The sequence below is a fragment of the Herpailurus yagouaroundi genome, unplaced genomic scaffold (genome assembly GCF_014898765.1).
Source record: "Herpailurus yagouaroundi ecotype Mexico unplaced genomic scaffold, PumYag 141, whole genome shotgun sequence".
Classification (NCBI taxonomy): Eukaryota; Metazoa; Chordata; class Mammalia; order Carnivora; family Felidae; genus Herpailurus; species Herpailurus yagouaroundi.
In genome coordinates this window covers 2,559,572-2,574,073 of record NW_024412396.1, presented here as the reverse complement: position 1 = coordinate 2,574,073, position 14,502 = coordinate 2,559,572, and the positions used below count along the sequence as shown (strand labels likewise).

Here is a 14,502-nt window from a genome sequence, read left to right as displayed (position 1 = left end):
GGAATTGATTTGCCACGTTCTCTTTGGTGACTATTAAAAATGATCAAATTTTTTTTGTTTGGTTTATTTTGACCTTTTATATAAATAAATTTCCTAATACCTAATCTTGTCTTAAATCCTGAGATTAAGCTCTAATTGGTTGTGGTATATAATTATTATATTAATATACTGTTGACCTTTATGTATTAATCTTAAATATTTTTTATTTTTACATTTATGTGCAGCATAAGTGAGATTTGTCTATAGGGTTTTTTTGAGGGGGTGCTATTTCTGACAGGTTTTGATATTAGGTATATTCTGGCTTCGTAAACAAATTGGGTAGTTTTCCATCTTTTTCTATGTTCCAGAACAGTTTCTACTTTCTATTCATTTTGACAGATAAACACTGTATAATAGAGATGACAAGGAAGAGAATGCAAATCGGCACAGATTATTTTGCCTCAGTAACTCCGCCACTTTTGTAGCTGCAGGACAGCCTTGATTGTACAGGCGCAATTTGGAGCAGTAGGAGGGTCAAACGGTCCATTATTTTGGTGTTGAAGAGTGTAGCTGGCTGGGCAGGCACAGAGGTGAGTGAAGGGGTCCTGGGGAGGGAGGCAAGTGCTGAGGGAGGAGCTGAGCACCAGAGATGAAAGGAGCATTTACAATGGGCTGGAGGTGTTTAAACAAGGTCACAAAAACAGGATCAGGTAGAAGAACTGGGCCTGAAGGTGAGGAATGCCAGGCAGGGTTAGGGATGGTGTGGAAGGGTGGGGGTTGGGGGGGGGGGTAAGGAGAGAATTATCTGGGGGAGGATACTGTTTCCTTTCCAGAGGAGTTTCCAGTGCTTTGCCTGTTGGTCACTGGCTCCTGTTGGGAGAAAATAATATTGTATCTGCCCCACTGTCCTACCATCTCCCTACCCTCATCTCAGCAAAGGCTTGGATCTGGAGGCCTTCTATCAGTGACTTACATGTTTCTGAGCACAAGAGTTCAGCACAGAGGGCAGGGCAGAAGGAGTCAGAACAGAAGACAGACTTTGCCAGCTCTGACTTTATGCTTAGGGCCAAGTCCTTGACAAAGTTCTCTGTTTCTTTTTCACTCCTTGCCTTCTGCTTCTCTCTGGTTCATATAGATAGACCCATAGTATTTGCTGTATTTTTTTTTTAAGTCACAGGTAAGTGCTGTAGGAAAGACTGGGAACAACATGGTATGGAATTATTGTGAGCTGTTCAGCATCATGCTTGCCTTAGAGCTGAGGCCATCTTGAATGAAAAACCAAAGACATTACAGAGAATTGAAATGCAGCCCATGTGAATTTATTTTAAGGCCAAACAAATTCCAAGCCCTTTTTACACATATTCTTTTGAAAATTATTTTAATGATGGCAAAACTGACATTACTGTTTTATAGATTTTCCTCTCTCTCTCTCTCTCTCTCTCTTACTCGTGGATGGGTTAGTTAACAACCAACAGCCAAGAGCAGCCACCAGCTTGACATCAGGAGGAAGATGCCAGGAGCACAGATGGTCCACAACCCAGATAATTAGCTTCCGAAGAAGAAACCACATCTCATAAGTCTTCTCTGAATGTAGAGCTTGGTTGGGCACAGCTGGGGCAGAGAACAAGCAGGCCTCCTGAAAACTCTTCTTTACCTCTTAAAATGTTGGTAGAGCACTCACCCACTTCCTGTGGACAACCACCTACTCATAAGACCTGCAGGGAAGAATTCCAAATAAATATTGTTGACACTCCACCCTAAAGGAGGGTCAGCGGAACTCTCTACTCCTTAAGTGTGGGATGCACATGGTGACTTCCTCCCAAAGAGCACAGGATGGGAGGGGGTGGGGAGAGTGTAATTTTACAGTGGAGGAACCTGATAAATACTACTCTTGCCAGGTGATAAAGGTCAACATCAACAGTCATAAATTATGTTGATAGTATGTACTATTGATATATTATGAAAATGATACTTCACCTCTGTGATCTTCCTCCCCAAACCCATAATCCCAGTCTAATCATGAGAAAACAATCAGACAAACTAAATTCCAACAGAGGGGCATCCTATAGTATGCCTGACCAGTACTTCTCAAAACTATCAAGGCCATCAAAAACAAGGAACAACTGAGAAACTTGTCACAGCCCAGAGGAGCCTAAGGAGACATGACAACTATATGTAACACAGTATTCTGGATTGGATCTTGTAACAGAAAGAGGACATTAGGTAAACACTAAGGAAATCTGAATAAACTACAGACTTTGATAATAATAATTTATCAATATTGGTCCCTGAATTATAATAAATGTACCATACATGTGAAGATCTTAATAACAAAGAGAGCTCTGGGGAGGCACATGGGAACTCACTGTACTATCTGCTCAATCATTCTGTAAATCTAAAACTGTTTTAGCAAATAAAGTGCTAGGGGTGCCTGGGTGGCTCAGTCGGTTAAGGGTCCGAATCTTGATCTCTACCCAGGTCATGATCTCATGATTGGTGAGTCAGAGCCCCAAATGGGGCTCTGTGTTGATGGTGTGGAGCCTGCTTAGGATTCTCTCCCCCTCTCTCTCTCTGCCCCTTCCCTGCTTGTGCTCTGTTTCTCAAAATAGATAAATAAACTTAAGCAAAGAAATAAAGTCTACTAGTAGTAGTTTGTAGTAGGTGTACTAGTAATGATAGGACAAAAGCACTTCCAACCACTTGAGGCTTTTTGTATGCCTTTTCTTAGTTGTTTGGCTTTTTGACTTTCGTCCTTCTGGAGCATTTATCGTTGCACCCGGAGTTCTTTAGAGCTTATCCTATCCACACCCTTTCCATGTTTCCAAGGACTTTGTCCCCAACGGTCCAGGATGATCTCATTGAGTCTCGTGGCTTTCATCACTACCTCTCTTCTGGCATTTCCAAATCTTCTCTGGTTCAGATCAGATCACTCACTGTTCATCCAACTCTCTATTACACAGCGCCCCCTAGGCGCCCAATCAATTCAGCACTTCCAAACCCGAACTTTGATTCTCCCTAAACCCGCTTCTCTCCTTTCTGGTTTCACTCACAGAGGCCAGAACCCAGACTCCTCTTTCCTGGAGCCCTGCGAAGCAGTCCCTAAGTTCTGTCAACGCCTCCTTCTTCGGGCTTTTTGCACTGTGTTCTCTTTTCCATCCCTGCTCCCAGGCCCTCAACACCTCTGGGCTCCCCGCCTTCAGGTATTCCCTTTCTCCTCCCCGTGTCTTCCCTTGCTTCATTCCTCTGCTTCTTTCCATCCCTCTAACAAGAGTGTATATATTTTCCCAGGCCTCCTCCAGGCACTTCATGACTCCTCTTCGCTGTAATCCCTTACCACGAATGTGTGAGTGTGTGTGTTTACCTTTTGTGTTGAGATATAAAATCACAAGGAATTAGTGGCTGAGTTTCCACAATCTATTTGTAAATATACGAAGGCCCATACAAAGCCCATTTTAAGAGCACCAGCCATTAACTCAATTCTCTTGCTTAGATGGACCTAAGCAAGTAGTGACACAAGAGTCATTTCTGAATTAGGTAACGGAAAAAGCTGACATAAGATGGCTGCAGAACTCAGTCAAATTAAGACCTATAAAACGAAGGTGCGAAAAGATAAAAGAGGAAACTTCTAAGAGTGTAAGGAAAGGAAGGGAGATTTAAAAGATTTTGCTTAAGGCCGTGTCGCATGCGATGCAATAAAGGAGTCTCAGTCCCACCGAGCCAGCCAGGAGTCGAACCTGGAATCTTCTGATCCGTAGTCAGACGCGTTATCCATTGCGCCACTGGCCCTGAGACAATTACACTTGACTCCATGATGACACTTCAAGCTTATATTGCAGGGTTTCATGGGACGTGTAGTCCCTTGACGGAGTTCTATGAATGCACGAAGCATTGTGGGAGATTGAAATTCGTCGAGAACCAGACCCTGAGATTGGTGGATCTTCCGGAGCCACGCCGTAAGCCACTGTGCAGCCCGCGGATTGGCGGGAGGAGCCACTCCCCACCCCTCCGCCTCTCGCTCTGAAGCCGTGGAAGACGCTCTGGTTGTTAGGGCGACTCATCCCGCCTTCCGGGGGCTTTTTTCTGGCTTTTTGATTGGCTGCTAATATCAAGGAATCCCGGCGTGGACAGCGCGAGGGAAAAGATGGCGGCGATGGCGGTCGGAGGTGCCGGTGGGAGCCGCGTGTCCAGCGGCAGGGACCTGAATTGCGTCCCCGAAATAGCTGACACTTTGGGGGCTGTGGCCAAGCAGGGGTGAGGGCCCAGACCTCTGCAAGCGGAATGCGGGCTCCGAACTCGGGGACGAAGGGGGGACAGACTAGTCATCTCCGAGAAGCAGGGGTGAGGGGGTCGGAGTAAGATTAGGGCGGGAGAAACCATTGCTCCTTGCGGGTGGGTGGAGAGCCTTAGGCTCTGGGGCGTAAGAAAAAAAAACCAAACTTATTGGAGGTGTGTGGTCACTGAGCCCCAAAGTCGGGGGAGTTGTCAGGTAAACTCGAAAAGGGGACATACAGATCTCCAAGGCCCTGGAGAGCGGGATTACAGTCTGAGAGTGGGAGGGAGAGTCAGGGGGCTAGAGAGAGAAGAGGTAAATCTTAAGGGGGAAGGCATGGGCGATACTGGGGCAAATCTGGATGTGACGATCCTGGAAAACCGGTGACAGCAGAGTAGAAATCCACTTGGGGTGGATTTTTATCTTCTCTCCTTGTCTTTTCCATGCCTGTGTTTTGGGGAGAAATTGAGGCACAGTGCAGCGGAAGTGATCTGCCCCAAGGTGGGCTGAACTCAGCAGTCCCGTCGGGTGACTGATGGCAGCTGAGAGGGTTGTGCAGAATTGAGATAGCCTAATCCAGTTGCTTGGATTTCTGGGCACTGCTGCTCTCTTTACATGACGATTCTGGGTCTGTCGCGGTTGTAGGTTTGATTTCCTCTGCATGCCTGTCTTCCACCCGCGTTTCAAGAGGGAGTTCACTCAGGAACCTGCTAAGAATCGGCCGGGCCCCCAGACACGATCAGACCTACTGCTGTCAGGAAGGGGTAGGGACCATCCCATATGCCCCTTAATTATTAGAGGCAGTAACAACTTCTGCTTTAACAGTGCCCTCATTCTCCTCCTTTCCTGACTTGGATATATTGGTTAGTCCTGGGACACAGATAACTCTTGTTTTCTTGCTTACCTGCTAAAAGCTGTAGTCTATTCTGCATCAGGCTATCCCATATCTGTGATAGAAAAAGTCTTTTATCTCTCATCTCTACTCTTTATTCCCTGTTAAGAACTAGAAATTGAACAAGTAAAGTGCTGACCCTCATTTAGTCTTTGTCTTTCTTGGATGGGGGGAGTGCAGACTGGAATACGCTAATTGTGGGAAAGCTTTCTCCATGGATTCGTCCAGACTCAAAAGTGGAGAAGATCCGCAGGAACTCTGAGGCGGTAAGACTGTTTCACCAATCCAATGGATTTGTCTAGAGGTCAGGTTCATAACCACGCTGGGTGCAAAGAGCAGTTTTTGTTTTTTTTTTTTTTCTCCCATAACTTAGTAAATCTAATATAATTCAATTAAAGCTAATTGGATTCCTAGCTCTTAACCTTTTCCTCTTGATCTCCATTCCAGGCCATGTTACAGGAGCTGAATTTTGGGGCATATTTGGGTCTTCCAGCTTTCCTGCTGCCCCTAAATCAGGAAGATAACACAAACTTGGCCAGGGTTTTGACCAACCACATCCACACTGGCCACCACTCCTCCATGGTATGGCTAAGGGCCTCCCTTTCGGCTGCATGTTATGATAGTCTGCTAGGTATTTTCTTGTTCCTAGCCATTGAGTAAAGAGTGCATTTGGGAGAACTGACATGTCAGTACTGCCTACCAGCATCTAAAAGTGGTAAGCAGACTGTTATAAAATATATAGAATGTATAGTTATTTCTAGAAACTTACAGTTGCAATAAAGGACAAGGCAGGTATTTACATAAGGATATACACAAGGTAAGTGTACATGTGCATATAACCACAAGTTGGGAAAAACATAAAAGGATTAACTTGTGAGCTGGATCAAGATTTTTCTTTTTTTGAAGTTTATTTTGAGAGAGCAAGCACAAGTGGGGAAGGGGCAGAGAGAGAGGGAGAGAGAATCTGAAGCAGGCTCTGTACTATCAACGCAGAGCCTGACACGGAGCTCAATCTCACAACTGTGAGCCGAAATCAAGAGTGGGATGCTTAACTGAGCCACCCAGGTGCCCTGTGGATCAAGATATTTTTAATTGAAGGAAGCTTTCTGGACCTAGTGAGTTCCAAAGAGTTCTAAATAGAGTACTTGTTCGTGTGCAGTTCTGGATGCGGGTACCCTTGGTGGCCCCAGAGGACCTGAGAGATGATATAATTGAGAATGCACCAAGTACACACACAGAGGAGTACAGTGGAGAGGAGAAGACATGGATGTGGTATGTCTCCTTTTGCTGCTGTGCCAGGGCAAAGGGGAGGATAAGGGGAGGTACAGGATGGAGCCTGTAGGGAGGTCTCCTCGAGCTGTGGTAATTGGTGAGCTATATATATTTGACTGTATTTTTCTGTATTTGACCCCAACAGGTGGCACAACTTCCGGACCTTGTGTGACTATAGCAAGAGGATTGCGGTGGGTAAGTCCACAAGGGTACCGGGATAGGTATCCCTTCTCTGACCTCCTGCGAGTAAGAATTAGGAGTTTTGGGGGCACCTGGGTGGCTCAGTTGGTTAAGCATCCGACTTCGGCTCAGGTCATGATCTCATAGTTTGTGAGATTGGGCTCTGATGTCAGCACAGAGCTCACTTCAGATCCTCTGTCTCCCTCTCTCTCTGCTTTTCCCCTGCACACACTCTCCCTCTCTCTTATATATATCTCTCTCAAAACTAAATAAATATTTAAAAAAAAAGAATTAGGAGTTTTTGGAGATGCCAAGTGAAATGTGTGCATTTTTGATAACTATGTACTTCTGGTGACTTTACAGCTTGAAATACTTATTAAGTTTTGTTAAAATGAAGATTTTTTTTTACTTTTTTTAATGTTTATTTATTTATTTGAGAGAGAGAGAGAGAGAGAGAGAGAGAGCAAGCAGGGGAGGGGCAGAGGGAGAGAGAGAATCCTAAGCAGGCTCCTTGCTGTTAGTACAGAGCCCAATGCAGGGCTCAATCTCATGAACCATGAGATCATGACCTGATCTGAAATTAAGAGACGCTTAACTGATTGAGCCACACAGGCATCCCTGGTTTACTTTTTTTTCTTTTAAGCTATGTTGTTAGTACACAGAACACTTCATTGTTATTTAGGGGGAAGACAAATGTCACTAATTGAATATCTCTGAAGCTAGATTGATAAGGGGGAGAAAATACCTTTCCCTTCTAGTTCTGAGAAACTTCCTCTTTGCTTCTCAGGAGGAGGGATTCCTTAATGATGATACACATTAGCCACCTTGGCACAGACACCTTATGGTGTGGAAAAACTAAAATTCATTTTTTATGTCCTCTTCTCCTTCTCTGCCTTCAACATAGATTTGACTTCCTTAAACCCAGAGACCTGTTGGAACCTGACCCGAGTGTCAAAATGGTTCCCAGTATGTCAGGCAATCTGGACTTTGCAGGGAGATGGCATCCCTCAAAAGAGTTCTTCTTTTAGCTTGTGGAGCATCAGATTGATAATTCTGCCATTTTCATTTCAAAGTCAGGGTTGGCTTGTGAAAAGTTGTTTAACAACATGCTAAATGTGAAATGTCAACCCTTACTCTAAACTTTTCCTTGTTCAGGCACTTGGGTGGCTCAGTCGGTTAAGCGTCTGGCTTCAACTTAGGTCATGATCTCACAGTTCATGGGTTTGGGACCTACTTTGGGCTCTGTGCTGACAGCTCAGAGCCTGGAGCCCCCTTCGAGTTCTGTGTCTCCCGCTCTCTCTGCCCCTCCCCCCACTTGTGCTGTCTCTGTCTCTCAAAAATAAATAAAATATTAAAATTTCTTTAAACTTTTCCCTGTTCAGAGCATCAAATGAAGACTTCATTGGGTTTTATGAAATGGCTTTCTGACTTTGGTAGTCCATTAAAGAAAGGAGTTTGAAAGTTGCTGTATACTGTTAACATTGTCTGCCCATGTTCTGCCTGAAATACCATGATTGTTTATGAAAAGTATCTTTAATAAAGCTGGATACAGTTAAAAAAAAAAAATCAGGAGTTTCAGGGGCACCTGGGTGGCTCAGTCGGTTAAGCAGCCGACTTTGGCTCAGGTCATGATCTCGCGGTCTGTGAGTTCGAGCCCCGCGTCGGGCTCTGTGCTGACAGCTCAGAGCCTGGAGCCTGTTTCAGATTCTGTGTCTCCCTCTCTCTGACCCTCCCCTGTTCATGCTCTGTCTCTCCCTGTCTCAAATAAAAAAAAAAAAAACGTTTAAAAAAAAAAAGGAGTTTCATGTATACTAGGCTGCTGGGCAGTTTTGCTACTTTATGTCTCAGTAGGCCTTGCTCTTAAGGAGTAAACAGATGTTGCACAAAAAAGCAAGGAAAGCCTTCTTATATAGTAGTTAACTTTCTTTTCCCTCGTGTAGCTCTTGAAATTGGGGCCGACCTCCCATCTAACCATGTCATTGATCGTTGGCTTGGGGAGCCCATCAAAGCAGCCATTCTCCCCACCAGCATTTTCCTGACCAATAAGAAGGGATTTCCTGTTCTTTCTAAGATGCATCAGAGGCTGATCTTCCGGCTCCTCAAGGTGGGTGGTAGAAGGTTTCCAAAGATACTCCAGCTAATCCTCTTGCCTTATTCACATATGTGTGGTGCTTTTTTTTTTTTTTTTCTGTGAGGCTGATTCTTTTCCTTTCTGGTTTCTGGGGAGCGATTTCATCAAAATTGGAGCTCTTGAGAACAAAGAGGTGAATGGGATGAGGAGCCCCAGAACATTTCAAAAGGAACCAAATCTCATGAGAACTTTGCAGAAGGTTTCATTTAAGATGTTACAGTGAGGATCGATGGGGCTGTTTGAGTCAGGATGATGCTTATATGGCATTAGAGGGCTTTATAAGTTTATTGAAGCTTCATGCTGTTGTGTTGATACTTGGAGATATCTGTTGAACTGGAAGACTGATCGTTTGGGCCTTATTTTACGCCAGGGTTCTTTGGCCATAAGCCATAACAATATCCCAGAATCTTGGTTCGAGGACTGTACCTGATGGTCTGACTTCTCTCACAGCTGGAAGTGCAGTTCATCATCACAGGCACCAACCACCACTCAGAGAAGGAGTTCTGTTCTTACCTCCAGTACCTGGAATACTTGAGCCAGAACCGTCCTCCACCCAATGCTTACGAACTCTTTGCCAAGGGCTATGAAGACTATCTGCAGTCCCCACTCCAGGTGGGTCTGGAGTATTCTGAGAGGAGGGAGGTGTGGGAGAAGAGTCTCTGACCATAGGTGCCCTAAAATCCTACCAGAGCTCAGGAAGCAGTGGGAAATTTTTTGGTATTCTGGTGTGTTGCCCTTGCCAGAAACTGGCTAACTTATTTTCCCTTTTTCCTCTCATTCATCAGCCACTGATGGACAATCTGGAATCTCAGACATATGAAGTGTTTGAAAAGGACCCCATCAAATACTCTCAATATCAGCAGGTATAGTGTGGGTCTGGGTCAGGTACAGGGCCGGGATGTCCTGGGTGAAGATGGGATCATAGCCATGAGGTCTTTTCTCCTTCCTCCACCAGGCCATCTATAAATGTCTGTTAGATCGAGTGCCTGACGAAGAGAAGGATACCAATGTCCAGTGAGTGCTCTTGCCCACAATCCCAGAGATTTGCATACCTCTTCTCTATCTGCTAAGTCAGCTTGACCCTTCCTCTTTCTTAGAGTGCTAATGGTGTTGGGAGCAGGCCGGGGTCCCCTGGTAAATGCTTCTCTGAGGGCAGCCAAGCAGGCTGACCGGAGGATAAAGCTGTATGCTGTGGAGAAGAACCCAAATGCCGTGGTGACGTGAGTAGCAACCTCCTTGCTGGGAAGTTTGTCTCCAGTGCCAGTTTTTCTTACCAGTGTCCTCACTTGCATTATCTTTATTTTAGGCTAGAGAACTGGCAATTTGAAGAATGGGGAAGCCAGGTGACCGTAGTCTCATCGGACATGCGGGAATGGGTGGCTCCAGAGAAAGCAGACATCATCGTCAGTGAGCTTTTGGGCTCCTTTGCTGACAATGAACTGTCACCTGAGTGCCTGGATGGAGCCCAACACTTCTTAAAAGGTGCCTCTAGGCTGGGGTGTGCTGAGTAAGGGGAATGGATTCTCAGCTTGGAAGGCTGTGGCAGTTTGGGGGGCGGGGGCGGGTTGAGTGAGGCAGCAGCAGCCTAGGAGGAGGTGACAAGGTTTAAAGGAAGGTGGGTTGGACTTGGGTCATTGCCCTAGCAAATGAAGTAACTTCTCTGAACCTCACTGTTCACATCTGTAAAATGAGAGGAGTGGACTAGAGCAGATCCTCCTTAAGTCTGAGGTCTGTGGATTCCCTGAGCTGATGTAATATGTACCTTGGGCTTAGCTTTCATCCATATATCAAGGTTCTTTATGACCCTACAGAAGTTAAGAACCACTAGATTAGAATATCTTAGGTTCTTTCCAGTTTTAACCTGTGTCTCTGTAAGTTAACCTCAAAGTAGAATTTCTCATGAAAGGACCTAGACAAAACAGACCTAGACAGCTCCATGTTGTCACATGTGGTATGTTTTGATGTAGGAGGTTTGAACCTTCAGTTAGACGCACCATTTTCATCCCTTGGGAACTAATATGACCCTCCTACTTTCCAGATGATGGTGTGAGCATCCCTGGGGAGTATACCTCCTTTCTGGCTCCCATCTCCTCCTCCAAGCTGTATAATGAGGTCCGCGCCTGTCGGGAAAAGGACCGTGACCCTGAGGTAAAGAGCCACTGTCTTCTGGAGAGCTCTTTTCTCTTTAGTCATCTTCTTTTTCTACGTTAGCATCAACTATTTTCTTGCACTGGAGAAGATGAAGTGATGGAGGAGCTGGGGATGTGGGAAAGCGAAAGTTGAAATGAAAATGTTATCCTTTTCTGTGTCCCTGAGGCTCAGGCTTCTTTTCCTGGGGAAGTAGGTGTGTCTTGCCTGTCTGCTCCAGCTCTTGCTTGGTCTCTCGGGACAGGCCCAGTTTGAGATGCCTTATGTGGTACGGCTGCACAACTTCCACCAGCTGTCAGCGCCCCAGCCCTGTTTTACCTTCAGCCATCCCAACAGAGGTGGGTTCCCGCATGACTCTCCTCTGACTGGATGGGTGAGAGCTTACCTTTCTGGCTTCTTCTCTTGCTATCCTGGGTCTGCTCTGTCTAGGCTTCCCATCCTGTTTTTTGCTCTTGCTTTACCAAGTTGTCTAGAGCTTTTGGCCCCTTGTCATCCACATAACTCTTCCTTGACAGATCCTATGATTGACAACAACCGCTATTGCACCTTGGAGTTTCCTGTGGAGGTGAACACAGTGCTACATGGCTTTGCAGGCTACTTTGAAACTGTGCTTTATCAGGACATCACCCTGAGTGAGTGTCTGGGGCAGTGGATGGCAGGGCATGAGTATGTTACCTGGGCAGTTTTGTTAATGTTTCATTTAGATGCACAGGGAGCCCAAGAATCAATGAATGGGGATCTTTGATTACTTGTTTCTCTCTTCACAGAAGACACGCCCCTCAACCCAGGCAAAAAGCAGAGTCACAGAGACCTCAATGTTTTCATTATTTTTCAAACAGGTATCCGTCCAGAAACTCACTCTCCTGGGATGTTCTCATGGTTTCCCATCCTCTTCCCTATTAAGGTAGGAATCACCTTTAATATTCCATGGGTTAAGGAGTAACTTTTGCCATTGGTGTTCTGCCCTTTCCCTGCTCTCAGGAGGATGCTTGAGTATGACCCATGTTCTGCTACTCCCACATGTTCTTGGATCCCTGTTGTAGATGTTGAGATGTCTGCGGTGCCTGTCTCCTTAGCTTCCCCACATCTCCTCTGGCTCCTCTTCTGTCTAGTCTCTACCTTGAGCAAGAGTCATCTTTTAAAAGCCCAGATCTTGTCATATCTCTGTTCTGCTTAATACCGTTCATTGACCTCCCACTGCCATCAGGGGAAAGGTTTAACCTTGTAAGATGGTGTGATCTAGTTTTAGCTTGTCTTTTCAGCTACTCTTCCCTTAGTTACATTGCATCAGCCCTTTTTTTTTTTTCAATTGAAGTATAATTAACAAAGCAGTGTTATATTAGTTTCAGGTGTGCAACATAATGAATCAACAATTCTGTACATTACTCAATGCTCATCATGATTCTGTGGACCTTCTTTTGGTTTCTCTAATACCCTGTCTTCTTTCCTGCCTCGGGCTTTCACACCTCCTTTGCCTGGAAAGTTCTTTGTTCATCTCTTCACTCAGCTGACTTGTATTCCAGGTCCCCTTAAACATTCCACTTGTCAGATAACTTTAACTGACTGCCTGAACTAGGTTCGCCTTGCCTCCTAGGTGCTCTTGTAGCGCAATGTTCTCTGCATGTTCATAGCACTCATCACACTTCTAATGGTTTGTTTAGTGTCTGATTGTTCAGATAATTCATTCTGAAAGACTTCAAATAAACTTCATGAGGGTTGGAATGTCATGTTTTATCCTTTTCTCTGCACACTTAGCTCAGTAGTACATTGCCACATACAATTCATTAGCTCCACCCTGAACCTCCCTGTCTTTCTTCTTACAGCAGCCCATTACGGTACGCGAAGGCCAGACCATCTGTGTCCGTTTCTGGCGGTGCAGCAATTCCAAGAAGGTGTGGTATGAGTGGGCTGTGACAGCACCAGTCTGTTCTGCTATTCATAACCCCACAGGCCGCTCATACACCATCGGCCTCTAGCCCTGTGTACAAGTGTTGAGACCTTGGAAGCAGCTTCAAGTTCTGCTCCTGTAGCACAGAAAGTGCAGTACATCTGTGGGCTGTGATTCCCCTTGCCCATCAGAGTGGAGCATTTCAGTCTGCTTTCCTGCCTTACATCAAGGTGGGCAAAGGATGAGAATTAATTGCAGGGCTCGAGCCACCAATCTGTGAAGACTTCAGGCCAGGGTGGGAGGAATTAGTGCTGAATCTGAAGCTACTCCAACAGGCATTCGGCCTCAAGCGCTCCCTGGAATAGCCCTGAGAACATGTGGATTGAACAAATTTTCAGCCCTTTTCCCTGCCCATCTCTGTTCCTGTTTTGATGGTTTTGTGTGGGAGGAAATACAAATAAAGTGAAGTTATAGCCTTTTCCTGCTCCAACCCTGTTGCCCCCTGCCTCTGCTTTCCCACACTTTACTTAAACCTAGGCATATTCAGATCTGTGCCCTTATGCAAGATTCAAAGCGCCCTAAAACTTTGTTCCCTATTCAGGAAGCTTAATGGTCACTCTTGGACTCCTGGCCGTAGGCCTTTTCGGCCAGCTGCAAAGAGGTCTTGTACATTAGGTCCTGTGATTAGGCTTTTCTCTGGGGATGAAATTTTGCCACTATGGAGAAAGATGTAGTAGTGAGTGAAGCCAGCTTCCCTTCCACTTTTCTGAGCTGCTGCACCACCAGCTCCTTTGCTACCTCTTGGAAGGGAAGCTGGAAGCCATCCAAGCATCGCCGGCAAGAAGGCACCTATTTTGTTTGAATAAAATCACAAGGTGAGAGTTTGAAGTCCTAAGAGTCCAATTCTCCATTTTACAGAGGAGGAATCAAACTGATAGATACAAAGTTAGTATTCAAGACTAGAACACAGATCCTCTGACTCTGGCTCTCTTGATGTTATAACCAGCTATGTTTTTGGCAGCATGTATGGGGCAAGTGAAGTGTGGGGATTATGGAAGCCCTTGGAATGTGAGAATGGACCTTAGTTCCTTCTCTTTCTGGTTAGAGAGGGCTGAGTATTGCACCCACGGAATCCCAGGAGAATCTTCCAAGTTTACTCTTGGAGTGGGAGGCGTGTGAGCTGTGGGACCAGGTAATGACGATATGGCAGAATGTGAAAGAAGACAAATCTGTTACAAGACTTGTGTTTCCTGGGGCCAAAGCACTAAGGGCAAGAGGAGATGGTTGGGAGGGTTGTGTAGACAGCCAGCTCAGAATGGGGATGTGGAGTTCGGCATCCCTCCTGACGTGTGCCGCAGTGTCCCCAAAGCTGTCACAGGTAAGTCCGAAGCAACCCTCGGCAAATCAAGAGTAGGGAGGGACTAGCAAAGAGGTCAATTGTACCTCTTTGCCGGCTCTGCCTGCCGGCGTTGGCCTGGAGCTCGGGAGCTGGGTAGGAAGTCATTCCCGCTGGTTCTTTGCCCGCATTCTCCGCCTTCCTCAAGTCGCCTAACCAATGAGAGAGCTACGGGCGGGCCGCCGTAGGACGCTTCCACTTTACCGTGTCTGGGAGAGGTTAGCCAATCAATGGGAACTTGATGGTTGCTAAGAAACATTTGAGTTTGGCTCCACCCATGCTTAGGGTTTTGGCCAATGAAAATTTAGACTTTGGACTGTTGCCGCGAAACCAGTGAGATTAGTTC

General features: G+C 45.8%; 1 protein-coding gene, 2 long non-coding RNA genes and 1 other non-coding gene across 5 annotated transcripts in view; 2 read left to right on the top strand and 2 right to left on the bottom strand.

Moving 5' to 3' along the window:
* LOC121031500 (uncharacterized) overlaps positions 1-11,380 on the bottom strand; it is a 28,786-nt gene extending 17,406 nt beyond the window's left edge. The window contains exon 1 of the long non-coding RNA XR_005790735.1: positions 11,258-11,380. This is a non-coding gene — a long non-coding RNA (uncharacterized LOC121031500). The remainder of the gene's footprint in view (positions 1-11,257) is intronic.
* On the top strand, positions 157-2,385 carry LOC121031501 (uncharacterized). The gene is made up of 2 exons (XR_005790736.1): positions 157-569; positions 1,441-2,385. It is a non-coding gene; the product is annotated as an uncharacterized LOC121031501 (long non-coding RNA).
* TRNAR-ACG (transfer RNA arginine (anticodon ACG)) lies at positions 3,693-3,765 on the bottom strand. The gene has a single exon. It is a non-coding gene; the product is annotated as a tRNA-Arg (tRNA).
* On the top strand, positions 4,093-13,250 carry PRMT5 (protein arginine methyltransferase 5). Of its 2 annotated transcripts, XM_040476632.1 has the most exons (17): positions 4,093-4,230; positions 4,895-5,013; positions 5,322-5,407; positions 5,589-5,723; positions 6,301-6,413; positions 6,559-6,608; positions 8,534-8,697; positions 9,175-9,336; positions 9,510-9,587; positions 9,680-9,738; positions 9,822-9,944; positions 10,031-10,206; positions 10,763-10,872; positions 11,117-11,210; positions 11,388-11,504; positions 11,712-11,776; positions 12,696-13,250. In XM_040476632.1, exons 1-17 carry the CDS (start codon positions 4,121-4,123, stop codon positions 12,846-12,848), a joined length of 1,914 nt encoding a protein of 637 aa, XP_040332566.1. In that variant the 5' UTR covers positions 4,093-4,120; the 3' UTR covers positions 12,849-13,250. The 2 variants fall into 2 exon arrangements, with proteins under 2 accessions (XP_040332566.1, XP_040332567.1); XM_040476633.1 differs by lacking the exon at positions 4,895-5,013 and having other exon boundaries at positions 4,117-4,230.
* Positions 13,251-14,502: the final 1,252 nt, after the last annotated feature.

What these genes read in the sequence shown, in the direction of transcription:
- PRMT5 (XM_040476632.1), top strand. Translation starts at nt 4,121, where the DNA reads ATGGCGGCGATGGCGGTCGGAGGTGCCGGTGGGAGCCGCGTGTCCAGC. An exon ending in GAGGAGAAGACATGGATGTG is followed by an intron (nt 6,414 to 6,558) that starts GTATGTCTCCTT and finishes TGACCCCAACAG; the next exon opens with GTGGCACAACTTCCGGACCT. An exon ending in CTTCAGCCATCCCAACAGAG is followed by an intron (nt 11,211 to 11,387) that starts GTGGGTTCCCGC and finishes CTTCCTTGACAG; the next exon opens with ATCCTATGATTGACAACAAC.